The following is a 27,963-nucleotide window of genomic DNA, read 5'->3' on the forward strand; positions in this document are numbered from 1 at the left end:
TTGTTCCTTCCTTTGCTCATACACAGATACATACATATGTACATACATATATACACATGTATGTATGTGCATACTTCCTTTACTTGCCTTCTTCTATGCGTTTGCGGTTTTGTTGTTTCGCGAGTCGCATTGCCAACGAAACTGATTTTTTTGAAATTGTGAAAATACAGAAAACGTCCGAATGTGCTAATACCAATACCAATACTACAACAACATTAAGCACAACAACAAAAATATAAAATATTTTGTTTTACCAGCTTATTCCACGATACTCTTCAGCTATTTGTGCGGTGTGTATGGTGAGCATTTAACGGCAGCCTGCCGTTACTCACATTATATACTCATATAGCACATACATATACCACACCATATATCATTTACGAGTAGTTGTTCTCATGCTACACTGTGCTGCAGTGGTTTGGGAAATGATATGAAACCCCAGTTTAAACTATGACAATAATTTTGAATATCAATTAATCAGATTAGTCTTAGTAGTGAACTAAATTAGTAGCTAGCATAGATTTACTAGTAACACAAATCTCAAAGGCAACTTATGTATATTATATACATAAATGAGATATATGGTAAAAAATATGTTTTCTAGCCCTTTCTCGAAAGTGCAGCCTCATAGCATTCACTCCTACAGGAGTATATGCTCTTACTAGAAATATAGGGTTATAGGGGAATCGCTGGAAAACTGCCAAGCCAATGAGCCATGAGTAAAGCAAAGTGGTACCCCTGACTCACTACTCATATTGGTGTGGAACTGAATTAGATTTCCGTGGTTATCTTGCGTTTTACTTTAGACCCATGGACCTCTTGTCCCGTTAGTAGCCGTCTTCTTTAAAGAGATACCTTCGGCCACCCAGGAGACATAGTCAAAACTAGCCGCTTCGAAAAATTTAATTTTTTTTTGTCCTCATTACGGGGAGGTGTTCCAAGTTTTACATATGTACATATATATAAAAATATTTCTTAAAAATCTTCTGAATAATATGCTTCGTGCTGAAATTTTCCTCATCGTTTGATATCCTAGTCGTTGCCTCTTGCAGAAAGGTATTCAAAATTGAGTAATTTTTGGTAAGCCTAGATCTTGAAAGTATAATATGCTGCTATCAATTTAATATATGTATGTACATAATTGAAGCGGTGGAAAAAAAATTTCTTTAACTAAATTTATTCAGGCATTCTCGGCCATAATACTTATCTATAGCACATCTGCAGATGTAACATTTTGTTACAGAGTGTAATCTCTGCGCTTTGTACTCTATTTTTGTTAATGAACGGTTGGTCACTTTTATTCATACATGTTTACATACGTACTTATGTACACTTTTGCTCCCACTGGGCGTCTATACACATTCATAGCTCCATCGTCACCTACTTGTCACCGTTACAGTTACAACAAAAATAGAGAATAAAAAATATACATACATAAATCCTTCATGCATTGGCTTTTCACTTGCTGCAAGTCATATTTGCTCTTCATTTTTAAATTTACTCTCCAATGCTCTCTTTTAAATAAAAGCAACTGTTGCGTCGCTCTACGCAACGTTATTTATAAAATATCTGTTTTAATTACTATGTGGTTTGTTGTGGTTTTTTGGCCATACACATTCATATACATATGGTATAAGTATTTATGTAGGTATGTATATACGCATGTGTGCTTCATTAAGGAAATGGACAGAAGACAGTTGGAATATCACAGCTAAAGTGGTGATTTTGATACAGTTACCTCACTTAGCGTAGAAACAAAAATTTAAGATACATATGTACATACGTAAAGTGTATTATGATAGCCATAAATTAATTAATTTAATAAATAACTGCGATGATTTCTTGAGCTTAGTAATATACAAAAAAGTATGTGCTTATGAGTATGCAAATGTCTAGCAAATTTAACAGCACATACAAGCTTTGTTATAATACAGTAAGACCCAGGGAAAATAAAGACCCGTTTTAGAAATAGAACATTTTTAGAATTTTTGAGACAAATTGTCTAATGACGGAAAGTTTTGGGCAAGTTAAGAGCCATGAAACGAGTTTTTTGACTCTGTGGGGAGGCGTAGGTGTATGGTTAGCGATAAGATTTTTCGTTCTGATCATTTATATGCATATATGTACATATATTTTATAGGGTCTCCGACGTTTCCTTCTGTGCGTTAAAAATTCGTGGGAAACTTAACAAAAGATATAAAATTTTATAAAATTATCAGGATAACAAAACAAAAAACTAATACAAATACATAAATACATATACATATGTATTTTGGTTTTAATAGGTTTTATTTTGATTAAAAATCAATAATTAACTTATATAATGTATTAAGTAAAAAATAATAATATACTACTGTCTGTTTGTACTTTCCGCCACGCCAAATCGCGTCCTTTGATATCCTCTCGATAGTGAAACGGTCAAAATACCTTTCACCCCAACTCTTTATATGAATTGATCATCATATTAAAATCTTGAATTGGACTATTGTACTTAAATCGTATGCAAGCTTGAAAATATTTCAAATCTTCAATATCATATGAAAACATTATCTCAAGTGCGAGAATCTCCTCATATAATAGCACCAATCAACGTTGATCGTTAGAGCGGAAGTTTCGAGCAACTAAAAAAATGAACGTGAAAACTTGTTTTGCAATATTTTTTTCTGACAACTATGCGAATAGCCCAGCTAGTCCAAGAATCCATAGTCGTAGTGAGAAAAGTGCATGTGCGCTCTTCTGATCTGGGAGCATTATGACAGTCGATTTCATTTGAATCCATCTAAGAGACCATCTAAGAGACACATTTTATTAGGACCTCTAAGGGGATTTCACACACATTCACTGAAAGCATTAATTGAAAGCAGCTCAAAAACGTCGAGCTCATCGTTTGCACCAACGTTTCGTCTGGTGGAGCGGGTATAGAATCCTCATGATCAGTATCAGCAATACGCTGCACCTAAAACGCATTTATTAATTAATATTTTTTATTAGACCACTCTATAAATCTATACATGTACCTGATTATAGACGCGCTTTAGCGCATCTGTCTGCAGCTTTTTTATATATGTAGCTCTTCTCGTAGTTATCGTATTCCGTCTTGAATTCTAGCTCCCTAATGAGTTCCTCTTCCTCAATGGATGTCAGCCACTTATATTGAAATTAGTCTTCTTCTTGCAAATATCATGCTAAACACGATCCTTCATGCCGTATGATGGCCGAAATATGCCGATACAGTTGCGTTCTTTCATGCCATTTATGTTAAATTTTCCTTCAGGTCCTTTGAATGTTTCTCGCAATATAAAATGCCGCTCCCCCCAAACTTTATAAGCTAAATTTGTATTATTGGTAAGTTCATCAACGTCCTGCATCGTATTTTTGCGTTAATTTTATTAATAAATGAATAAACAAAAAGAAACACTTTGTTTACTCTTGCTCTTCTTCTTGATTGCAAGTTCAGTTACAATTGTCATGCCGGTCAGCTGCTGCATAACAACATTTGTCAACGCCAAATGTGTATAAATATTTGTTGCCATAACGAGCAATAATTTGTATACTCTCGCAACATGTTGCCATGAGTATGATTTCACCCTGAAGTTTGCTACAACTGTTGTAACACTAAGAAGGGAAAGTCGGATAACCTATAAAGTATATATGTATATACATTATAAGTGTGATGAGCCGAGTCGATTTAGGCATATTCGTATCTCCGTCTGTATATACATGTATTTGTAACACAAGTATAAAGTTATGTTTATTAATATTATTATGATGAAGAGACAAATTTTAGAATAAAGTTTAGGCAGGATGTTTGCGAATTGATATTTGTATTTGGCAATTGAATTTGGTACTCTTCTCATCTTAAAACGAACGAGTTCGAACTATAACTTTTCAAGGCCCTCGGATACTGAACATGAGAAAACAGTGTCCGTAGCTGACTTTATGCAGATGGATAAGCTGTAAGGAAAAAAAATCAAAAATTTAACCCAATAAAGTCTTCTATGCAAATATATACACATACATATACCACTTTTTTACGGGCAATTATAATTAGTACCGTAGTGTAGATTTTAAGAAAACACATAATGACTTTTTTGGGAAATTCCAATATTTTCTAACTCATGAAATGACATATTTATCATTCGAATGATTGATTATAGTAACGGTATTGAGTGACTCATAGTGGAAATTGTAACGAAAATGTATATAAATACTCATGCTTGGTGAATGGTTATCAAAGCTTTCCAGTAAATCGCAAAACAAGTTTAGCTATGAAACTCTACCTGCTAACAATTTTTGCCGTGTTGGTTCTTTTGGTCCTTCCACCGGCCGCAAATGCTCAAGGTAAATTGACTTAAAAATTTTGTATTTAATAGTAATGTAACGAATTTCTCATTGACTTTACAGAGGAGAGTACTAGTGAGGAACCTCCACCGTCAAATTCTACAAGTTCTCCACGTCCTAGACCAGGACCAGGACCATTCAGACCTGGACCCTTCCAACCATTTTTCCCCATAAGACGTTTTCCTTGTGCGTAACTACTGTAATTTACCTGCTTAAAGTTACTAATTTCCATTCCTTTTATTTAAACTTTAGTTCCTCCATTCAACATAACTGGAAATTTCAGTGGTCGTCCCTTCTTTCCATTCTGTTAGTATTATACTATATATTGTTTATTAGTGATTTGAATTTTACTTTTATTTAATTGTTATTATGTTATTTTACACTGCAGAATTCTTATGTCCACCAGCTAGACCATCCAGATTTGTTGAAAACGAAAATGAAGCACAAATACCAATATCTCGCAGCTCTTTGTTCCCACTTTCTTGTAAGTCCGCTTTCATTTTCCTATAACTATTTTTTTTTTTTTGCTTAAAAAACAATTATTTAAATTTCATTTCAGTTGACTCTGATGACGATGTTAGCCCACGTGTGCAGGACGGAGATGTCAAGCCGCTAATTGTAAGAGAGCCACGTGGCGCTTTTTTGTTTCTTAAGTCAACTGAAAACCAAATTATACTTTTTTAATATTTTATTGTAATTGGTTTATTTTTTTCTTTATAAAAGTATTGTAAATCAGAAAGAGCAAATAAAATAAAAACAATAAGCATAAAATACGAGTACTATATATTCTTTAAGAAATTTCGCTGAGTATAAAAAGTTTGATTGTGTCTGATGAATGATAGGTGCAATCGATAAAACTTCTCTTCTTCTGTTAATGACGTCACAACTTAGTGTTTTTTGTATCAAACGCACTAAAAAAGGTTAACGAGAGTTGCGAAGTCTACTCTGAACCGAATCACAACTTGAACTACTTAAAAAGTTTGAAGATCTTATATTAGGTATAAAAGAGATAGTATTGATCTGATTTTATCTACTTTTTGTCAATACTACATGCAGCCTAAAGGCCACAAACTAAACGGATTTACCCTAGGTTTCATCAAGTTTCCTCACATACAATCACCAATCATATGGAATAAAGTCAGTCGGTTGTTCGAAAATCCTGATATTAGTTATATGGGAGCTAGGTAAAATTTTTGCCGAAATTATCACTGTTATGAGTAAAATACGCCCTCTCAATTTTGTTAAGATAACTAACATATTGAGCAGTACAAAGTCACTCAGAAGTTCGAAAATCTTAATACCAGGTATGGGGGCTAAAGGAAAATTTGATCCGATTCAACCCATTTTTGAGACATAAAGACACTATCAACAAGAAAGAATTTTCCCCGAATTTCAGTTAAATGTCTCACACATTGTCCGATATTTTCGGTCAAAAGTCAACTAAAGTTATTGGGGTGCAAATATTCGGAACCAAGGCCTTATCAGTATATACCAAGTTGCAATACGACATCTCAATTTTTACTGAAGTTACAGCTTGCACGGATGGACGAACGGACATATAGTCACTCGGGTTTCTATTCGTCTCACCATCCAGACAATTTATGTATATGTAACCCTATATCTAACTCGAGCTTTATTCATTACATTATTTCTAGATCATCCGGCCCGCCATCGCTTATAGTCTTTGGGCATCCCAGTTGTATAGGCCTGAAACACGTGATGGATAAAGTAGTGCAGACAGTTAATTTTATACGCGCAAGAGGGCTTAACCACAGACAGTTCCAGGCTTTTCTGGCTGATGTCGGTTCAGATCACGAAGACATTGTATACTTCAGTCGCGTTCGCTGGCTCAGCAGAGCAGCTACACTAAAACGATTCTATTCCCTGCTGGACGACTTAAAGATTTTTCTTGGCAACAAAAGACCAAGAAATTACTTTTCTTACAGATGAGGAGTGGTTGGCTGATCTGGCTTTCCTGGTTGATATAACTAAATATCTTTCTGATCTTAACTTGAAACTGCAAGGGAAAGACCAACTATGCACACAGTTATACGAACACGTTCTAGCTTTCACATAAAAGCTTTTGTTGTTGGAAAAGCAGCTGGAACAAAAGCAGTTGATTCATTGGGAGACCTTATATACAAGAAAGCAGGATACCTTGGATTTTGACAAGTACGTGTTGATGATACAAAGGTTAAGGAACGAGTTTGACGACAGAATCGCTGACTTCAAATCACAAACTCCCTGCATGAAATAATCCATTTCAAATCCATTTGATGTTGAAATTGACCGCGCTGCGCTGAATTCACAGCTGGAGTTAATAGAATTGCAAAGCAGCTCTCATCTAAAAACAGCATATAATAATTGTCTTCCAAACTTAATTGAATTTTACAAAAAGTATATTACCTACACCCAGTCAATACCCCAACCTTACTAAGCTGGCTATTCAACAAATTTCTTTATTTGGTAGTACATCTGTTTGCGAGCAGCTGTTTTCTCGCATGAAATTTAACAAATCAAAAACCAGATCATCTTTATTAGATAGCCATCTTAAAGGCATTTTGCGCATAGCCACTTCTAAAACTCCAGCTGACATAGATGCGCTGTGCAAACAGAAAAAATTTCAGACATCTCATTAATTAGATTTTAAGAATAAGAATATCTTTATATGCTAAGGCCATAATTACATTAATAATAATATATTAAGATTTATATGATGTTGCTTTTTATAAATAAATAAATATACCAAAACTGAAGGTCATTTTATTTTTTTTTTGCCCGCTACGGTTATGAAAATGCTAAACCTGGCCCTTCATAAAATTATGTTGGACGGGCCTGTTCTAGATGGTTTAAGTTGTGGTTAGGTTCAGAGTAGACTTCGCAACTCTTGTTAATCTTCATTAGTTCGTTTGAAACCAAAAACACTAAGATGTGACGCCATTAGCGGAAGATGAGAATTTTATCGATTGCATCATTCTAGATACAATCCAATTTGTTATATTCAAGTAAAATTCTTTGAATATTGATACATATATATTTTACGTTTATTATTTTTATTTTTACTCTTTCTGATTAACAATAATATTTATAATAATTTTACAAAAGAAAAAAAAAAATAAACCAATTACAATAAACTATTAAATAAAGGTGAATTTGGTTACCAGTTAACTTATGAATCAATGGAAGCACCACGTGGCTCTCTTACAAGTGGCGCCTTGACATCTTCATCCTGCACACGTGGGCTAACATCGTCATCAGAGTCAACAGCTAAAATGAAATTTAAATAAATGTTTTTTTAAGCAAGAAAAAAAAACTAGTTATAGGAAAATTAAATAGGACTTACAAGAAAGTGGGAACAAGGAGTTGCGAGATATTGGTATTTGTGCTTCATTTTCGTTTTCAACAAATCTGGATAGTCTAGCTGTTGGACATAAGAATTCTGCAGTGTAAAATAACATAATAACAATTAAATAAAAGTAAAATTCAATACAAATATTCATAGACCACTAAAATCTCCAGTTATGTTGAAAGTATCAACTAAATTTTTAATAAAAGCAATTGAAAGTAATAACTTTAAGTATGTAGATTATTGTAGTTACGCACAAGCGCCTGGTCGAGGGCCTGGAGCTCTTGGAGGGCCTGGAGGACTTGGAGGGCCTGGAGGACCTGGAGGGCCTGGAGGACCTGGAGGGCCTGGAGGACCTGGAGGAATTGTAGAATTTGACGGTGGTGGTTCCTCGCTGGTACTCTCCCCTGTAAAGTCAATGAAAAGTTCGATACATTGCTTTTAAACACTAAATTTTGAAATCAATTTACCTTCTCCTTGCGCATTTGCGGGCGGTGGAAGGACCAAAAGGACCAACACGGCAATAATGGTTAGCAGATAAAGTTTCATAGCTAAACCTGGTTTTCGATTTACTGGAAAGCTTTGATAACCATTCACCAAGCGTGAGTCTTTATATACATTTCCGTTACAATTTCCACTATAAGTCACTCAATACCGTTACTATAATCAATCATTCGAATGATAAATATGTCATTTCATGAGTTAGAAAATATTGGAATTTCCCAAGAAAGTCATTATGTGTTTTCTTAAAAACTACACTACAGTTGCATTTATAATTGTCCCTAAAAAAGTAGTATAAATATTTATAATATAATATACATATGTATATGAGCGTTGCCTTGGAAATAAATCTGTGCCTAATATTTTGTTAAATAAAAACGTTTTCCATACCAGAACTTGAGTTTGATCGAACAGTTTGTATAGCACAAATGAGCATGTTTTAGAGGAGAAAGAACGTAAAAAAAAATTCAGAATTTCAGGCCCCAATCGGCTCAATTCACCACACTTATTTGTAAAAGTATATATGTATGTACTTTATACGGTATCCGACGCTTCCTTCCGAGTGTTACAACAGTTGTGGCAAACTCATTATACCCTGCTCAGTGTGAAATTGTACAAAGCAACATGTTGCGAGAATATACAAATTATTACTTGTTATGGCAGCAAATATTTATACATATTTGGCATAGACAAATGTTGCTATGCAGTAGCTGGCCGGCATGACAACTGTAAGTGAACTTGCAATCAAGAAGAAGAGCAAAGAGTAAACAAATTGTGTTTCTTTATATTTACTAACTTATTAACAGATTTAACACAAAAATACGATGCAAGACGGTGATGAGCTTACCAATAATACAAATTTAGTTTGTAAAGTTTGCGGGGAGCGGCAATTTACATTGCGAGAAGGTTTCTTTTACTGCCAAGAATGTGGTACGAAACAGGAACAAGTGCGTGCCGTGGAAGTAGAGCAAGATGAAGATTTTTTAGAAGGGAAACGACAGAAAAAGATAAAACTACAAACATTCAAAGCTGAAAAACGTAAATATTTCGTTTAATAAACGTCAAATATATACTTTTAATATCTTTAATTTACATGTAACAGCAAATCTCACATCCTGGGAATGCTATAATTACATACTGCGTGGACTTGTCAATGATCTGCTATCATTTGGTGCCAAAGAAGAGTTGAAATTAATGACACTTCAGCTGTGGGCAGCTTACCTGCGACGAAATGAAGTGGCATTCTTTAGTAGAAAACGTGTTGAGTTGCCGAAATTAGGCGTACGATATTTGCAGAGGTTAGTACATTGAGTTAAGACTTTAAAGGACAACTAATAATCTCTATTGACATTGTGTGAAACTGATTCACATGTGTATGCAGTTTTTGTATGTTCTTTTCATTTTAAAAGTAATTGAAATAATATTTATATTTCTCTTTCAGAGATGCATCTGCTCTTTATAACCATGCACTACAACGGCGTGCCCTCAAACGAAAACGTCGTAGAACTGACGATTCGGGCACATCCGTGGTAAGCAGTGATTCGGTGAGCACGCGTGAATTTCGCAAAAATCGGCGAAAATTAGATGAGTCCTCTTACAGTCTGCATTCATCCATGAATTCCACCGATGTATCGCAAACTTCACGCTCTTCCGGGAATACTTCAAGCACTGGGACGACAGGTCGTGCTATCAAATTACAATTTTCGGCACGTGCTCGAAAACAACTTAAAAAACTGATGCCAGCAAAGCACATTGAAAAACACGCCTTAGATTCGGAGGGAAATTTGAAATGTCACAATGTAAAACCTCTGGCCAGATCAATGAGTCGTGCCGATCATGCGCTACTCACAATGAATACACGACAAATCTTTACCATATTAGCCATAGCGTTGAATTTGATTGGTGATGATATACAATTGTGTGATTTGGTGCGCTTCATAGACGAAGAGCATGTGAGCACAAAAAATGTGTTACCCTACTTTCCGGAGAACATCGCGCCACATTGCAAGAAAATGTTGCAAGAAATTGAATTTTATAAATTTCCAACGAAATACAGTGATAAGGTGTGTAAATTAAATATTTATTTTACACGCAATATTTTGTAATTGCTTTGTTATTGTTGCAGGCTTTGCGAGACCATATTGAGTTGCTTTCAAAATTTATAAACATAAAGTCCTACAATCAGCCGGATCTAATAAAACTCACTGAACGTTATGCAACTGAACTAAATCTACCGTCCGATATAACAGCGTATGTAGAGCGTTTGATCAATTTACTGCCACCACAAATGCGTACACGCGTCGATTATGTTTATCCAGCATATGAAGCACGTGCTATGGCTTATATAATATTGGTATTCAAATTGCTATTTGGTCTCGATGGGCACACTGAGAAATTAATATCGCGTGCAGCTAGAAAAACCAATCAGTGCCTACAGAATCTATCTGAAAAAGGGCGTAGCGCAAATGCCAACCTCACACCACCGCCGCTACTATTTGTATGGGAGGATTGGGTAGAGTTCATCGAAATGCGTAAGGTTATAGTTTCGCATTATAACTCGAATTTCTGTCGACAGTTCAAACAATGTCAAAGCACTACACAACTGCTGGAGGAAATGGAAGAGGAGCAGCACACAAAATTGGAACAAGCAGCGCTTACCAACGAAGGCGCGGAAAGTGATTCCAAAGTCACCACCATGCATCGCATATTTCACCAATTTTTGGATGAACTCAATACCGCAAATCCAACAGAACGCGGTGGAACAATAGTATTTCCACCCAGTCTAACACCAGCTCATTCCTATTTCAAGCGCATTTTACTCTATTGTTCCAATGCTGGGGCGAACGCCGCCTTCAAGATACCAGAATTTATGCGTGTCGATCACATGCAACGCACTGTAGCGCCATATGTACACTCAAAGGACTTGAAGGAATATTTTAAGGCGCACAAATGGCAGTTGATGGTACGGCGTTTGGCGTGCACTAAAGAACGCAACTGCGTCGGCATATTTCGACCATCGAACGACAATAAGGATCGTGTTAAGCATGATATTGGCAATAAGAAGGCTGATTTCAATATAAGCGAAGACAAGTGGCTGGCATCCATTGAGGAAGAGGAACTCATTGAGGAGCTAGAATTCAAGACCGAATATGATAACTACGAGAAGAGCTACGTGAAAAAGCTGCAGACAGATGCACTAAAGCGACTGCAAGCTGTGCAAATAACAGCCGTCGGTATACCTGCCAACAATGTAGAAGCTGCCACAATCAATAATCAGGTACATATAAAGATTTATTATATAAAGAGTAGTCTAATAAAAATATGAATTAATGAATGCGTTTCAGGTGCCGCGTATTGTTGATGCTGATCATGAGGACTCTATACCCGATCCACCAGACGAAACGTTGGTGGCAAGCGATGACCTCGACGTATCTGCGCTGCATTCAATTAATGCCTTTAGTGAATGTGATATGGAACCGATCAAAAACTTAGATGAGCCATTAATTTTGCAACCACGCAGGGGACTTAATCAAATACGTCTCTTCGATGGTCTCAGCGACGATGAAGCCGACACGGTAGATGAAAATGAAATCGATAGCAATAATGCTCCCAGTGCAGAAGAGCACACATGCACTTTTCTCACTACGAATATGGATTGTTGGACGCTGTTGGGCTATTCGCATAACCTCAATAGTTGTCAGAAAAAAATTTTGCAAAACAAGTTTTCACGTTCATTTTTTTGGTTGCTCGAAACTTGCGCACAGTCCATTAACGTCGATTGGTGCATACTATATGAAGAGCTACTCACACTTGAGCTAATGTTTGCATATGGTATTGAAGATTTGGAATATTTCCAAGATTGCATACGATTTAAGTACAATAATCCAATCAAAGATTTTAATATGATGATCAATTCATATAGAGAGCTGTGGTGAAAAGGATTTTGGTTCTAATTACATACAAGGACCGACCTTTTCACTAACGAGTGTAAGATCTACATATGTAGTCGACATGTGTTTGGAGTTTGTGAACCAACTTTTTTTGACAATAGTATATTATTATTTTTTACTTTATAGATAAGTTAGTTATTGATTTTTAATCGAAATAAAAATTTTAAAACCAAAATATATGATCATTAGTTTGTAAATTATATCATTTTGAGTGAAGCAACTTTTGTTATTGTGATAAAAAAATTTCGTGTGTTTGAAAAAATATTGCTTTCTGAAGGAAAAATATAGTTGAAACAAAAACTTGGCTTGATGACGAATTTCCGAATGAAAATCAACCATCAAGGATTAGTACGTTAAGTTTAGACGTGGTGAAATGAGTACCGAAGACGGTGTACGAAATGGACGCCCAAAAGCGGTTGTTACCAACGAAAACATCAAAAAAGCCCAACAAATAATTTGGAATCATCATAAAGAGAAGTTGTTCGAAATAGCAGGCACTGTAAAGATATCAACTGAACGTGTACATCATATCATTCAGGAATATTTGGGTGTGAGAAAGCTCTATGCAATGTGGGTGCAGCGCGAGCTCACTTTTGACTAAAAACAGCGGCGATTTGATGATTTGGAACAGTGTTTGGAGATGCTGAAGTGTAATAAAACCGAGTTTTGGCGTCGATATATGGCCACGGATGAAACTTGACTCCAACATTTCACTCTAAAGTTCAATCGATAGTCATCCGAGAGGACTGCACACGATGATCACGCTTGAGAGCGTGGAAAAGCCAGCCGACTGCTGCGCTTATGGTATCTGTTTTTTGAGAAGCACATGGAATAATTTTTATTGACTACCTTGCTTCGAATTGTTTTCGCATCCACCGTATTCTCCAGAACTAGCCCCCTGCGACTGTTTCTCCAAAGAATGCTTGCTGGGAAGAAATTTTCGTGGAAAGAAGAGGTGATTGCCGAAGCTGTGGTCTGTTTTGAAGCAAAGGACAAATTGCACTATAAAAATCAGTTCGAAAAGTTGGTTAGTCGACACTGATTATGTATCACACTTGAATAAAAAAGACCAATTTTGCCAAAAATATGTGTTTTACTATGGTAGGCCGCGGTATTTTCAATTAACCTACTAAATTCAGTTACATTTAAGGGCATGTCATAATTTAGGGGCATGTACTTGGAATTTCCGGAATCTTAATTGGAACTTTGTCGCTGCCCAGCTGGTTGATGTCCTCGTAGGAGTAAAGGCTGACATCACCGCAGTCCAGATGACCCCGACAAGGGTGATGGAGGGAAAACTTCTCCAGCCTGCTGAATGGCAGTGAAAGCATTACACCAGGAGATGGTGAAACCGATTCCCTAATCAATGCAGATAGAGCAGACGTTCCATTGTCCGACCATGAAAAAGTTCGAATAGCAATTACCCGTCTGAAAAACAACAAAGCGGCGGAGCCAATGGATTGCCGGTTAAGCTATTCAAATACGGCGGCGCAGAGCTAAAAAAGAGCATGCATCAGCTTCTTTGTAGGATATGGTGCGACGAAAACATGTCTGACTAATAGGAAGATTCACAAACTACGCCAACTACTGTGGAATAAGCCTCCCCAACGTCGCTTATAAGGTTCTATCGAGGTACTGTGTGAAGGATTAAAGTCCACCGTCAACAAACTTGTTTTTGTTTTCTTTCACATAATATCGAATTCTGTTATGAATGTTTATGAATTCGAATGATTAATATGACAATCATTCGAATGATTGATTATGGTAACGGTGTTGAGCGACTCAAACAGCGGAAATTGTAACGGAAAGGTGTATAAATTGTCAAGCACGGTGAGTAGTTTACAACTGTTTTAGCAATGAAATTCTATCTGCTAACGTTTTTTGCCATAACGACCTTGTTGGCCTTAATGGCGGTTACCCCGTCGGCAAATGCGCAAGGAAAAGGTAAATTGACTTAAAATTTTAATTGCAATGTGTGTGTTAATATCCACATTATCGAAGAGACCGCCAACGGAGAACCCCGAAGCCTTGGACCTGGACCAATTAAATCTCCACCCTTCAGCCCATTAGCCTCCCTAAGAGCTAATACAAGTAGTTGTGCGTAATTATTGTAGATTCACTACTAGACCATGCTTGTTTATAATTTTTATTTCTTAATTTTTAGCTATCGAATTCAGCATTAGTGGAAATATTACTAAAACCACCTTGCCAGTCAATACTTCCTCCTGTAAGTATAATATTCGAGTTGCCTAACTACTATAATTTGCTTGCTAGAAGATTCTAATTTACAATTCCTATTACTCAATCTTTAGCTATCGCGTTTGACATCTCAGGAAATTTGACTTCGACTGGTACTGCTTTCCCGCCATTTCCTTTTCCAATCCCTCTACCGTTCTGTGAGTACCATACCATATTGTAGTTATATTTGTGTGCTGAATTTTATTTCGTTTTCTATTTCACGCAGCTTCCTCCAGCGACTTGACTGGACCGCCCTTTGCTTAAAAAGCAATTATTTAAATATCATTTTAGCTGTTGACTCTGATGACGATGTTAGCCCACGTGCGCAGGATGAAGATGTCAAGGCGCCACTTGTAAGAGAGCCACGTGGTGCTTCCTTTGATTCTTAAGTCAACTGGAAACCAAAATCGACTTTGTTTAATAGTTTATTCTAATTGGTTTATTTTTTCCTTATAAAAATATTATAAATATTATTGTGAAACAGAGAGAGCAAATAAAATAAAAATAATAAGCATAAAATATACGGTGTTTTTTAAGAAATTTCATTGGAATATAACAAGTTGTTTTGCACAATCTGAGATGAGAGCTAGATTGCCACAAAAAGCTGAAGTTCAGAATATACTAAATGTTAAGTTATGAAGAGGTAAATATTCGTTCAGTATCCATAAGCCTTGATCTTAATTTATAAATTTTAAATTCGTAAATTATCCACTAACGAGAGATACTGAGTGAAAGATTAAAGTCCACTGTCAACAAACTGATTGGACCTTATGAGTGTGGTTTTAGGCTTGAAAAATGAACTACCGACCAGATACTCGTACTCACCATGCGCTAAATCTTAGAAAAGACTCGTGAAAAAGGAATCTTCTTGTACATGCACCACCGCTTCGTTGATATCAAAGCTGTGTAAACTGACGCTGAGCAATACCAAAACCTCCAGCAGGATCGGGAATCGCCTGTCCGAGAAATTCGATACCAAACGAGGTTTCAGACAAGGCGACTTTGTATCGTGCGACTTCTTCAATCTACTGTTGCAGAAAATAATTCGAGCTGCAGAGCTGAATCGAGAAGGCATAATCTTTCATAAGAGTGTACAGGTGCTGGCGTACGCTGATGACATCAATATCATTGGCTATAACAACAGCGCAGTTAGTTCTGCTTCCTGGACAAGGAAGCGAACATATGGGTCTGGCGCTGAACGAGGGCAAGTCGAAATATAAATAATATATCATCAAACAAACAGTTGTCGTACTCGCGACTTGGCTCCCACGTCAGTGTTGACAGTCATAACTTCGAAGTTGTAGATAATTTCGTCTCTCGTGGAAGCAGCATTAACAGCAATAACCATGTCAGCTTCGAAATCCAACTCAGAATAACTTTTGCCAACAGGTGCTACTTTGAACTGAATAGGAAATTGAGCAGTAAAGTCTTCTCTCGGCGAACAAAGGACAAACTCTACAAATCACTCATCACTCCGGTTCTGCTATATAGGGCAGAGGCATGGATAACAAAAATATCTGATAAGTCGGCGTAACGAGTTTTCGATAGATAGGTTCTGCGGAAGATTTATGGCACTTTGTGCATTAGCCACGGCGAATATCGCAGTCGATGGAACGATGAGCTGTACGAGATACATGACGATAGTGACATGGTTCAGCGTGTTAAGAGAAAGCGCCTACTGTATGCGGGTACGGGGGGACCCCTCCGGGTTCGAGGGGAAACCGAATATACCCGCGGTAAGGCATGCCTGTCGTAAGAGGCGACTAAGATCCTGGCCACCAGTCCAGGGCTGTATGGAAGCTCAACTGGTCGTAGCTTCGGCTACAAGGTCAATACCAAAGACTTTAATCTGGTACAACGGGGAGCAGTAGCCCCTGGAGTTCGCTCCAGTCTACTCATTGGGTTTGGCCCTTTGTGGAGATTCGTGGTGGCTGTGGTTAAAACCCAAATCGCGGGAAGAACTGACTTTGTCAGTCGAATGTGGAGTTGCATTGCAACCGGGTGCCGGACCCAAAGTCAGAGAGGTTTTAGATGGGCCTCGAGCCCTACCAAGGTGGTTAGTGTGTCCATGCCACACTGCCGATTGGTACTGAAAATCGTTACCCAGTTTACAGGGCGCTGATCGACGCATTGTATTGATCCGTTGTGCTTTTGAGCACCGTGGAGTTAAGCTGTCGCCAGCAGGATCCCACGTTAAACACTATCAGACGTTGTATGCGAGTATTCGATGTAGTATTCGCAGGGGAAAGCAGAAGAAAAGGAAGATCTCTACTCGGTTGGAAAGACCGGTTGGAGAAGGGTCTGGCTAAACTTGGACAATGACTTCATTTTAATCGTTTAGTTTGTATGACAGCTATATGCTATAGTGGACCAACATCGACGGTGCTGACAAATGAAGTGCTTCTTAGAGAGGAAAGGGTAACCCACATTTCCTTCTGGGTTTTACAAACTGCATGGCAAACTTAATATACTCTGTTCAGGATATAACTATTCTTTGTACTTCATCAAGAAAGATAGAGGCAAGATTGCTTTTTCTCAAAAATGATAGAAAGAAGATTGGGCCATCGTGACGTAATGAGTTTAAGCATGAGAAGAGGTAAAACAGAAAACTGTCAAATATCATATAAATTGTAAGCAGTTTCTATGTGGCCTCTTCACACTCCCAAACTTATTACGTCACGCTTTTATTTTGTTAAAGAATAAACCGGAAATAGTAACGGCATTACGCCAAGTATTTAATCACTATCTCTATCATACTTGATCCCAATCTAATCAAGGCAACCGGACGATGTTATCTTTCTTTGTCGGGGTTTTAATGCTATCTCACAGTTTTACGAAAGAAGGGTTGCCAACCATTTCCGAAATCTAAGTCTCAACGCAATTGAATAATAATAAGTCTTCATTGATACCGCGTAACCTTTCACAGAGCATTATATTATACAATATTAAGAATTTCACGTTTATGCAATTATTCCAAATCAGCCACATTTGCATAAGCCAACTCGCCTTAATGAACTTGCCTCCTATTCGCTTAGCCTTGTTCTCATTACCTAAACACCGCTAAATGCATTGAGTAAATATTTTTCCAGCTAAGTTCTTGAAGTCCATCAGCATTGTTATCAATAGAAATGATTGATTACCCGCTTGAATTGTGGTGGGCTAATCACTATGACTTGCTATATAAGCGCCGTTCAGTGCACTAAAATGTCAACAATATTTTGTGAAATAGTCGTTGAAGAGCATTGAAAACTCCAAAAATGAAGTCCTACCTAGTACTGATTTGTAGCGCTCTTCTTGTTGGAGCGTTCTGTGTTGTATTCGCTGCACCCAGCGAAAACGCAAATGCTGGGGAACCTGCTACGGAGCCTGCTCCGGGTCCTTTGATTTTCCCACCGTACAGCCTTAATCCTCGTAAGTCATATTCAGCAATTAAAAGTTAATTAAATTAAATAAAAATTAATTTTTACAGCAAGAATTCCAAGGCCAATTCCCGGCGTAGAGGAAACGTCCGAAAGTATCAGCGAGTCGATCTCGGTCAGCGATTCGTCCTCGGACAGCGATTCGTCGTCTAGTAGCGAGTCTTCATCGGAGGAAAATGATGGGGGAAAACCTGAAGGACGTACCTTGTTCCTCATCCTACGCCTATTGCAATTGCTACAGAACTCGACCTCTTCGGGCTAGGCTATAGAGGGTGTGCTCTGCTGACACTATTATATTCGTTTTTCTTTCAAATTATTATTATATATTGTTCAGATATTTCAAGATTTTCAGTTAATAAATTATATAATTATGGATTGCATGATAAAGTGAGAAAGTGTTCTAATAACACCACTGTCTGATAGTGTCTGACATTGAATAATTCCATCTTGTTTTCAAAACTATTAAATTGGGTTCATTTATCCTGAATGGATGCTTAATCAATCTGTGGATTTCATATAGTTTGAATATGTCGAACTCATCTCTTCAAGTCCGTTTTTTTCTAGAAATCCCTTTCTTGAACTTTCTCTGTTTTAGGAAATGGTAATGACTTAGTTTCTGTATTCTATTAGAAAATCCAAATCTGCTATATAAAATGGAACATCAAACCCAATACTCTGATATACGTATCTATTTGTGATTGTGAAAACAGGGTTTTTCCTTTTCCTTTGCCACGAAGTTTATTGATCTCTTAGATAAGAAGTGATATCGGGAATGGCTTTGTTAATAGAAAATCATGGTTCTTTTTATATCCTGAAGAGAGTACATTAAGTTTGACACGAAAAGGAAACCTCGGTAACCCTATAAAGTATGTACATAAACGGTTATCGTGATGATCTAAGGCGATTCAGCCATACTCGTCTGCATAGACGCGAACCAGTTTCTCAGTTTTTGAGATATCAATTTGAAGTGTATGTTCTTTTCTCCCTAAGAAACTGCTCATTTCCCAGGAAAGCTGATATCGAACGCATCGATCAAAAACAAGTTCTTGTGCGGATAAAATCTTTGTTTGACAAGATATCTTCTCGAAATTGGGCACATATACAGTCTAAGGCAAAGCTACTGGCTCCAAATAGGATCCAGCATTCGAAGTGTCCAATTAAAAAAGCCATAAATTCGGTTTGGGAAATTATTTTTATTTATTTTAAAGTACAAAATGTGTGAAAATAATCATAAATTCAAGACCAATTTACTTTTGCTCGATATGACCACCTTTTGCCTTAACTATGGCCTTGAGACGGTCAAAAAACGAATCGCAAGCTGCCCGAATGTGACTTGCCGGTATTTTGGCCCACTCGCGGACAATGGCTTTCTTCAGCATCTCGAGACTGGTGTATTTTTTACTTCGAACCTTGCTCTCCAAAATGGCAAAGAGAGAATAATCCATTGGGTTCGCATCCGGTGAATTCGAGAGCCATTGTGTGGTCGTAATGAAGTTCGGAAGGTTGATTTTTAGCCATTCTTGGTTCACTCGCGCTTTGTCTTGTTGAAACGTCCATGGTTTGCGACCGAAATGTTTGTTTGCTCACAGCTTCAAAGCAGCATCCAGAACGCTTTCCCGATAATACGTCGCATTTACTTTGACGCCAGGCTCGATGAAAGCAATTGGAGATCTGCGGTGACAGCGACCCAAACCATTATTTGTGGCGGGTGCTGCCTCCTGGTGGCCAACCGATGACTTAAATTCTCATATAAACTGTCGGTCAAGTATACTCCATCCTTTTGAGAGTTTACGAATGCTCAATTGGAAAAAAATTTTCGTCAGAAAACACAATGTTCGGAATTTGACCGCTTTCGGCCAAGCAAGGCAACTGCTTCGCTCTATCAAGTCAAGTGATGGTGCGATAAACCAAAATTTTATTCACATTAAGGTGTTTGAGCTCAATTGAGAACAATTGCTGGCTGTGATTTTCCAGCTAAATATAAATACACTATTACGTCACTGACCACTTTTTTTGCGTTCACTTTTGGTAAAACGCTTTTGTACACTTCATCATCTTCAGCGAAAAGGCTCATTTCTGGCTGAATGGCTTCGCCAATAAGCAAAATATGCATTATTGGTCACGCAGCAAACCACACGCATTCCATGAGCCACCATTACATCCCGAAAAAATTACGGTTTTATGCTGTTTATGGGCCGGCGGAGTCATTGGGCCGTACTTCTTCCGTGATGAGCAAGACCGGTACGTTACTTCAATGATAACCGTTCACCGTGCTACCGTTCAATGATAATCGAATATTTTTGGCCCGAATTGGACGATATGGACTTGGACAATATGTGATTCACACAGAACGGCGCCACAAGCCACACAGTGAATGTCATAATCGATTTATTGAAAACCATGTTTGGTGAACGTGTTACCTCACGAAATGGCGCAATCAATTTGTCGCCTCGGCTGTGCGATCTGAAGGCGTTATACTATTTCCTGTGGGGCTACGTCAAGTCTGTGGTCAATGCTAACAAGCCAGTGACGATTGATAAACTTCGGGGCTATGTCAAGTAGCCGATTTATGCTTGAAAACCGTCGAAAATTGGGTTCAGCGTGTGGACTTCTGCAAGCGTGCCCACGGTGGCCATGCAAAAGAAATCGAGTTCCATACATGATGGCATCAAATTTAAAAAAAAAAAACTTTTGTAGCGCTCTTATTGAAAAACCCCGTTATATAATATGATGCTTTGAATATTTCTTCTAATATCTACTTAGTTGCCCCTTTCTTTCAAGGGTTTGACTCGAGCATTAGAGCCAACTCAATTTGGGTTGCACCGAGCAGCTTTCGTATATGGAGTTCTTAGTTGCATACCAGCAGTAGATTTCAGCTTTTGTTTTTCGCTAGAAAAGCAGAGAAAATTCTTGTCAATTTTTAGGTAAATCGGTTGATTAGAGCTTAAAACGGCTGTTACGCATTATATTTCTATATTTATGTTTCTAAATATTCTTCTCAGGAGATACTCGTAAAGATTAAATGATGGAAATGTGAAAAAAAATTATTATTTTTATTTTTTTTTAGTTTTTGAACTTGAAAATCGTATATTTTTGCACATATATTTTTAATTTTTGGACTCGAAACCACCTTAAACAATACAATCACCTAAACTTTTTAGCGCCACCATCTAATTCTTACTTCTTCTTCCTTCTTACTTTTTATAGCATATTTTTTAGCGTCATTATTTAACTCCCTTTTTATTCTTTTATAATATACTTTTAAGCGCGTCATCATCTAACTTTCTTCTCAGACTTGTATAGCATACTTATAAGCGCGTCATCATTTAACTCCCTTCTCAGCCTTTTATAGCACACGTTTTGGCGTCTAACCAAGCTCATAAAAAAAATCGATGCATTCGTTTATATAATATAATTATATTTGTTTAATATTTTTAACTCTGATTAGCACTTTTGTATTTTTGTTACTCATTTCTACAGATCAGGTTACCTCTCTCTACATATACATACATACAGATTTTTATACAGATATCATATTTTTAAAATATTTGCTTACTTTGCTTTAATGCTTGCTTTTTATTTTTATTTTAATTTTATTATTATTAAGTTTTGCTTTCATTAAGTTTTCAATTGCCTTGCTTTGACTCCGTTGTGTTATATTTATATATATATAACTGTTAAATACATACATAAGTATAAGCTAACATTATGTTCATATATCTGCAGCAACAACAATTCAGTGTCCACTATTACATGCATTATATACTACATATCCATTACTGTACACACATTACTATGTATATTATTGATAAATATTACATACATACAGGTATGGTAGTATATAAGTATTAGTATATGTTTGTATGTTGTTGTAAAATATTATTTCAGTACACATACAAGGGAAAATGCTTCTAAAATTATATATATTCACACGTAATTGAATGTAATTGGCAATGGATTTTGATTATTTGACATTTCAGTTTGTATGTGTGTGTGTGTATGTGTGTGTGCTCCCCAACTTAAGATTCAGCTTAGTGTTTTGCTAACATTTAGTAATCATACAAATGAAAACAGTTTGATCATTTGCAACAAAACCGCACATTTGAAAGCCAAACGGCGTGGAAACTCTGCCCTGCACCCAACCAATCTGGCTTCCAAATCAGCCAATCGTTCATTGCTGACTAGTAGTAAATGCTAATAGTAATATATAAATATATATATGTATGTGTATATTTTGTTTTCAGTTGACTTTTCGCAATTTTTTTTCGTGGGTCGCCACCAAAAGCCAAATGATGCCCGCATTTTAATTCAACTCTCAGTTCGTACGCTTTCACTCGTCGACCAAAGACGAACAGTTCTGATGTATGTTTGCGTTAGTGTTTTTCATGATTGCTGTTGTTTTTGTTTCGGAGGTGTCTGCTTGTGCGTACGGCATTTAACGCCGTCCCAGTCCGAAACCGTATCGGTGCGGTGGTGGTTCTTGCAGGGAGCGTTTGCCCAAACCAAAGCTGTAGGGTCGGTTGCGTTTCTCGTCTGCAATGCGAAATTAAAGCAATGAATATTTTATGATATCTTCATAGTATCGCTATAAAATCTCTTTGTCTCTGCACACTCACCAAAAAATGCCATTTCGTTAGCGTTGCCATTCAACAAGTCATCGATGTACTGATCTTCATCATATTCACCACGCTTGCCCAAGCCAAATGAGTAGGGCCTGGCGCGTTTGCCCAGTCCGAAATTGTAGACCGGCAGGCGTTTCATCCCGTTTCCGCCATTGGTGTATGTGTAGGCGCGACGTCCCAAGCCGAATGCGTAACGTTCCATGCGTTTGTCATAGTTCGCGGCATCGCCCAAATCATTGTCTCGCATATCGTCATTGTCAATGTCGGTGAGTAGTGTATTTGGTTGCTGTTGTTGTTGTGCCAAAACTATGCCCGTCGATTTTGCGTCAGCGTAGGCGATGAGCGCTAAAAAAGCGGCTGAGGTGGCGAGCAATAATGTCGGCGCATACAGAGTGCGTTGGATGGTGTGCTGGTGGGTGGACATCTTACAAGCACTGATATGAATGGCTATGTGAGTGTGTTTGTGTGTGTGCTTGCGTAGGTCGGTGACCGTTGTTTGTGGTGGCTATTTAAGCTGAAATATGGAGGGAGATAGAGAGAGGATTAAAATAAAAATCAGTCAAATCGCGTACGACATGTCGTATGAGTAACATTACTCATTTGAGCCAAACCGCGTATGACATGTCGTATGAGTAATATTGCTCATTTGCAATTTGCAATCAAATTTATATTTTATTTGTACGTTCGAAGTCCTCGATTTTCCTTTAACACTTTTGCAAATTTAGCAGATATTTTTTTGTTTCCGAGTCAATAAAAATTCTTCAAATTCGCTTAACAGCGCCATGTATTGGCTCCTAACCTTTTAATTGGAAACGAACATTTCCAAATTTTCAGCTTATGTATTTGGAGTTAAGCTTAAAAAATATAATTATGTTAAAAAAATGTATGAAGTTTGCAAAAATAAATTATGATTTAATTAGAATGGCGTTTAAAACCATATATGTATAGGCTGCGTTATTTTCTTTTCGACAGGAACTGCACACAAAACCAAAACTGTGGCATCTCACAAGATTTAATACAATTTCTTATAACCAATCTCGCCGATTAACACCAACGAAAACAGTAATACTAAGTATTTGTACCGTGAGATGATTAAAAGGATATAGTATAAGAATATAGACGCGGCTGAGGGAAATAATAATATCTATGAAATACTTTTGGTTAAAAATTGTCGATTATTCCGGCTCTGCGCAGCCGAAGTAACCATTTGTAAGTGCTTTACTAAATTCGGTACATGGCAATGAGTTGATGTACCCTCTAGACGCCCAAAAGATACTTTTATAGTTGGAACGCCAAAAAAAAATAATTCAAAAAACAAGAAAATACGTTAACTTCGGCTACACCGAAGCTAATGTACCCTTCACTGGTGCATTTCTTTTAGTAACTATGTGTTCAGTTTATATGGAAGCTATATGCTATAGTAATCCGATCTGAACAATTTTTCGGATAATATATAAATATCCTATTTGAACCACCATTCACGCGAAGCATTCCGTACGATACATTGAAAGAATATTTAAATCAAGATGATCCACCGTTTAATGATCCAAAAATTCCATCACACATACAAGGAACGGAACGACATGTTTAATTGCTAGTAGCTAGCGTTTCCAAACGGGTTATACCGGAAAATGTAGAGGCTGTTATGGCTACGACATTAGAGAGCCGTGCGAAATTGCCCAGACTTGAAAGTAAAAAAGACTTCAAACAATAATTTTTTTTTAATTTCTTTTCTATTACTCACTTAAATTAATTTCTTTCATTTACATATGTTCTGACTAAATAAATTTCTTAAGAGAAAAAATTAGATATTATTATAAATAAATAAATAAAAATAAAGAAAAAACATAGCCATTTAGCTGATTTTTTTATGTAAAGGCCAAAAATGGTGATTTTTTGAAATGATTGTATGGGTAACCCCCCAGGGGAGTTCCAAGGGGTGTGCCACTGGCATGGGTGGATCGGCCGTCCAAAGTTAGTGGGGGTCGGTCATACATTTGGACTCGATTGGAGCACTCTAAATGGGTCAAAGTGGGATTTTTCAAAATTTGCCCCTACCCAAAGGTTCGACCCAAATTGGGGGACATCAAAATTCGTTTTAGAGGTATGGTTCCTTCGGCAAAGTTTCTTATTTTGATCCCTAGAATATGATTTTCATAGAGCAATGGGCAATTTTTAAATCGACCCGCCCTACTGTTCGGGGTATAATAAAGTTTCAGTTTTCAATTTGTATTCCCAAAATTCTGTTTTTAATCCAAAAATCGGGAATATATTTTATTTTCAATTTTTATTTACTTTTTATTTTTCTTATTTCTTATACCAACTGCGGAATAAAAAAATTGAAATTTTAATTTTAATACAAATTTTTTTAAATTCCGGTTGTTAATTTGTGAAATTGTCTTTCAACGTTTCTTGGTCTCACCTCATATGGCATCCTTTTCTTTTTTTATATTACACTGTGGAACATTTTTGAGATTATTGTCTGGGGGGTGAGAAATTCCAAGTCAGGGTGATGGTACTAGGTCAGTATAGTAAAACCCTCAAAGGGTTTGGCGTTCGTATGTGTCCGTTTTTTTTTTATGACCTTTTAAATTTTTTCCTTATCTTGATGTTTTTTCGCTTAGTTGTAACATTTTGACAAAAATGTAGTTTTTTTTTAAGTTAAACCCCCCAGATTAGCTGTTGTACTGTGTTATATATCCGGCTGCTTATAAACATTTCGAAATGAGCTCTAAAAAATTCTGCGAGCTCTGCTTATGTTTGGCAGCAATTTTCAGCGAGTAATGCTTCTAGTTCCTCATTTTCAAATATTTTTTATCGCTCAGGACGTTCTTCGTTCTTCGTTTTTCTTTTTCAATATCATATTCAATAATCATATTAATGTAATGAAGAAGAACTTTACTGAAAAAAATCTTTTTCAGGCATAATGCTCAACATATTTGAGTGAAAAAAATATAGCTGTTTATGCTTCACTAATATATGCTACAAAAGACGCCCAAGGACAATAGCTTTCCAACGCATCTTTGGAATACTGGAACAATGGAATAATAATCAAATTACGCTGTCTCTGGACAAACCATAAAGTTATGAAACCAATATTTTGGATGATAGTAAATTTAAGTTTAATAAGACAAAAGTAATCAACGGTGGTGGTTTCTACGCCACTAAAGAAGTAGAATTAACTAAAAATTATACAAAATACCTAGCCAAAAGATAGGAATAATATGCGTCGGTCCTCGTTGGAAACTGCGCTGAATAACTTTTGCCTAAAAAATATGTGTTTTATTTCGAAATGGTATAAACTTTTCAAGCTGTTTGGCATTTTCTTAGTATGTCATAGCAAATTTCTACAAATTGCTTAAACCTTTAATTTGCTATCAATATCTCCGAATAATTCAAATAATTTTTCAAAATACTTGAGTTTTTTAGTGGCTTCAACTTTCACCCCTCCGCATAAAATGCAAAATCGAATTGTCAAATGTAAGTTAAATAAATTTTCAAAGAATTATAAGACAAACATTCCTCAGTGCTCCCGCTTCTGATTGGCTCACTATGTGTGGGGGAGCATGACGTACGCACACACATATCATCTATGTACTAAACAAATGTGGTGATGTTGCAGCAGAAATCAATCAAAATGGAATTTTTACTTAAACTCACATGACTAAGAGCAAATTCAATTTGCTTTCTTGCTCTAGTCGACTCTTCAGTGCTGAGTACTGAGTGCTGACTGCTGATTGACTACTGTCTTATTAACTGGCACTAACTGGCAGTTCACTTCATTGTCACCATTTGCGTGCACATTGCTGCTAACGTTGATTGTCAGCGCGTCAACGGCGAAACGAGCGCTGCAAACGCTGCGAAACGCTAGTAATGCGCCACGCAGTGTGCTTAGTATGCATGTTAATGCCTGCAACATTTAGTCGAGTTAACTCGCTACTCAAAGTGGGTAAATATTTTCAAAGAATTAACGCTTTAGCCATTCGCGCTCGTGGCATAGACGACAGTGCTTTAAAATGGCGAAATATTGTCGTGATAAGGGCTACATAAGTATTACATCACAGCGTTGGCGGTGACTTTTGAGTAGTAAGGCGAAAGACATCTGCTTTTGTTTGCGGTTGTGAGTTGAAGTCAAGGCGAATACGCTAAATGGCTATCCTGGTCACAGCGCGCTTATGTTAAGTAGATAATATCTGTAAGTGTAAGCGCATAAACTATCCTGTACTAAGGATATTGGATTTTGTTAAGTGGTTAATAAGCTTACACACTTTCTGATATATTTGTACTTATAAATTGGCATATAAGTGGATGCTTGAATTAATTTCAGGTTTTCAAAGCTGCTAAAAGTGAGAATGGTGTAAAATTTAAATTCAGTTATTCATTTTTTAAGTTTTCAATAAGAATTTCTAGGTTAAGTTCGGTTTCAGTAGCAGTTGTTTCCGAAGCTAGCGATGGTATCAATCTTTTCAAGTATAACAACCACTAATTATTTTCTATACTGCGATTCATGTTTATTGTCTTCAATCGACTCAAAATTAGCCATACTGAAAAGCCAAATGATCTTTGAAAATGGTTTTTACTGATCCTTCCAATATTCTGATTGTTTATTGTCGATTCCGAAGCACCCATTTCCGTACATTATTGACGTTTCGATCGTCAGTTGCTGTTGATATCTATTCCGATCTTGGTTATGCTCAACGCGTTCTCGACGCTCTTTGAATAATTTATACCAATCAAAAACTCTTGTTCGCGACACCGAAGGCCTTTTCCAACATTCGCTTCGTTTCGGTACCAGAAATTTGATGTTGCACAAAAAATTTAATGGAACTTCTTTGTTGAATAATTTCATTCATCGTAAAAATATTTTATGTACTTCATAAAGACTAGCGTATATTTAACATATTATATATATATTAGTATATATATAACATACATATAAACTTAAAAAAAAAATTACGCGACAAATGGATTTTCGCACGAAATTTAAACTAAAAATTCTTACTATTTTTGCCCACAGCTGAATATAATACAATTTTAATTTCTTATCAAAATTGTTTTTTGAAACTAAGCCAATGTTAATTTACGATTTTTTCAACCGTAGCCTACCGCAGGTACCATTTTTTCTACATAGAAGTTTTTTTTAGGTTTCATCAACGGAGCAGGCCGGAATCGCTGCAACAGTAGAGGAACATTTTTAGTGCCATTGAAGATTGCGTTTAACTCGAAAAATATTTAATTTTTTGCTTGAAAAACAATACTGCGTATTTTCTAAATAAATATGACTAACTTTATCTATATCTTTATACATATCTAATGTATAAAAAGTACGTGTCACGTTGTTTGTCCGCGATGCACTCCCAAGCCACCGAACCTATTTTAGTAAAATTTAGCACACTGTGTTCAGTTTAAACCAACTTAGAAGATAGGATAGTAAAAAATTCATATATAAAGAATATAGTGAAAGCTCTATTAAATGGACGTCCTATTAAGCGGACATCTAAATTAACCATACACATTGTTGATGTTTATTCAGTACAATCTATTAA

General features: G+C 36.7%; 5 protein-coding genes across 6 annotated transcripts in view; 3 read left to right on the plus strand and 2 right to left on the minus strand.

Moving 5' to 3' along the window:
- Positions 1-7,458: 7,458 nt before the first annotated feature.
- Positions 7,459-8,284, minus strand: LOC120780389 (hibernation-associated plasma protein HP-25-like). Of its 2 annotated transcripts, XM_040112677.1 has the most exons (4): positions 8,158-8,284; positions 7,945-8,094; positions 7,685-7,780; positions 7,459-7,608 (listed from the first exon to the last, which is right to left on the minus strand). In XM_040112677.1, the coding sequence occupies exons 1-4, from the start codon at positions 8,170-8,172 to the stop codon at positions 7,543-7,545; spliced, it is 327 nt and encodes a 108-aa protein (XP_039968611.1). In that variant the 5' UTR covers positions 8,173-8,284; the 3' UTR covers positions 7,459-7,542. The 2 variants fall into 2 exon arrangements, with proteins under 2 accessions (XP_039968611.1, XP_039968616.1); XM_040112682.1 differs by lacking the exon at positions 7,459-7,608 and having other exon boundaries at positions 7,743-7,780.
- Positions 8,285-8,888: 604 nt separating this feature from the next.
- Positions 8,889-12,268, plus strand: LOC120780371 (TATA box-binding protein-associated factor RNA polymerase I subunit B). The gene is made up of 6 exons (XM_040112664.1): positions 8,889-8,916; positions 8,995-9,226; positions 9,291-9,486; positions 9,630-10,251; positions 10,314-11,465; positions 11,533-12,268. The coding sequence occupies exons 2-6, from the start codon at positions 9,013-9,015 to the stop codon at positions 12,121-12,123; spliced, it is 2,775 nt and encodes a 924-aa protein (XP_039968598.1). The 5' UTR covers positions 8,889-8,916; positions 8,995-9,012; the 3' UTR covers positions 12,124-12,268.
- Positions 12,269-13,981: 1,713 nt separating this feature from the next.
- LOC120780380 lies at positions 13,982-14,863 on the plus strand. Its single transcript, XM_040112671.1, has 5 exons — positions 13,982-14,082; positions 14,140-14,235; positions 14,303-14,365; positions 14,451-14,534; positions 14,603-14,863. Exons 1-5 carry the CDS (start codon positions 13,995-13,997, stop codon positions 14,638-14,640), a joined length of 369 nt encoding a protein of 122 aa, XP_039968605.1. The 5' UTR covers positions 13,982-13,994; the 3' UTR covers positions 14,641-14,863.
- A 2,730-nt stretch (positions 14,864-17,593) lies between these two features.
- On the plus strand, positions 17,594-18,182 carry LOC120782200 (clumping factor B-like). The gene is made up of 2 exons (XM_040114347.1): positions 17,594-17,787; positions 17,846-18,182. Exons 1-2 carry the CDS (start codon positions 17,634-17,636, stop codon positions 18,055-18,057), a joined length of 366 nt encoding a protein of 121 aa, XP_039970281.1. The 5' UTR covers positions 17,594-17,633; the 3' UTR covers positions 18,058-18,182.
- Positions 18,183-21,192: 3,010 nt separating this feature from the next.
- LOC120766396 (allatostatin-A) overlaps positions 21,193-27,963 on the minus strand; it is a 31,935-nt gene continuing 25,164 nt past the window's right edge. Inside the window, exons 2-3 of the mRNA XM_040091843.1 lie at positions 22,412-22,931; positions 21,193-22,328 (exon numbers count right to left, since the gene is read on the minus strand). Coding sequence (XP_039947777.1) covers positions 22,231-22,328; positions 22,412-22,841 — 528 coding nt within the window. The 5' untranslated portion in view covers positions 22,842-22,931 and the 3' untranslated portion in view covers positions 21,193-22,230. The remainder of the gene's footprint in view (positions 22,329-22,411; positions 22,932-27,963) is intronic.

The sequence above is a fragment of the Bactrocera tryoni genome, chromosome 1 (assembly GCF_016617805.1).
Source record: "Bactrocera tryoni isolate S06 chromosome 1, CSIRO_BtryS06_freeze2, whole genome shotgun sequence".
NCBI lineage: Eukaryota > Metazoa > Arthropoda > Insecta > Diptera > Tephritidae > Bactrocera > Bactrocera tryoni.

What these genes read in the sequence shown, in the direction of transcription:
- LOC120780389 (XM_040112677.1), bottom strand. An exon ending in AGGCCCTCGACCAGGCGCTT is followed by an intron (nt 7,781 to 7,944) that starts GTGCGTAACTAC and finishes TTTACACTGCAG; the next exon opens with AATTCTTATGTCCAACAGCT. An exon ending in CTCCTTGTTCCCACTTTCTT is followed by an intron (nt 7,609 to 7,684) that starts GTAAGTCCTATT and finishes ATTTCATTTTAG; the next exon opens with CTGTTGACTCTGATGACGAT.
- LOC120780371 (XM_040112664.1), top strand. Translation starts at nt 9,013, where the DNA reads ATGCAAGACGGTGATGAGCTTACCAATAATACAAATTTAGTTTGTAAA. An exon ending in AACATTCAAAGCTGAAAAAC is followed by an intron (nt 9,227 to 9,290) that starts GTAAATATTTCG and finishes TACATGTAACAG; the next exon opens with CAAATCTCACATCCTGGGAA. An exon ending in CTGCCACAATCAATAATCAG is followed by an intron (nt 11,466 to 11,532) that starts GTACATATAAAG and finishes AATGCGTTTCAG; the next exon opens with GTGCCGCGTATTGTTGATGC.
- LOC120780380 (XM_040112671.1), top strand. Translation starts at nt 13,995, where the DNA reads ATGAAATTCTATCTGCTAACGTTTTTTGCCATAACGACCTTGTTGGCC. An exon ending in GGCAAATGCGCAAGGAAAAG is followed by an intron (nt 14,083 to 14,139) that starts GTAAATTGACTT and finishes ACATTATCGAAG; the next exon opens with AGACCGCCAACGGAGAACCC. An exon ending in AAGAGCTAATACAAGTAGTT is followed by an intron (nt 14,236 to 14,302) that starts GTGCGTAATTAT and finishes CTTAATTTTTAG; the next exon opens with CTATCGAATTCAGCATTAGT.
- LOC120782200 (XM_040114347.1), top strand. Translation starts at nt 17,634, where the DNA reads ATGAAGTCCTACCTAGTACTGATTTGTAGCGCTCTTCTTGTTGGAGCG. An exon ending in ACCGTACAGCCTTAATCCTC is followed by an intron (nt 17,788 to 17,845) that starts GTAAGTCATATT and finishes TAATTTTTACAG; the next exon opens with CAAGAATTCCAAGGCCAATT.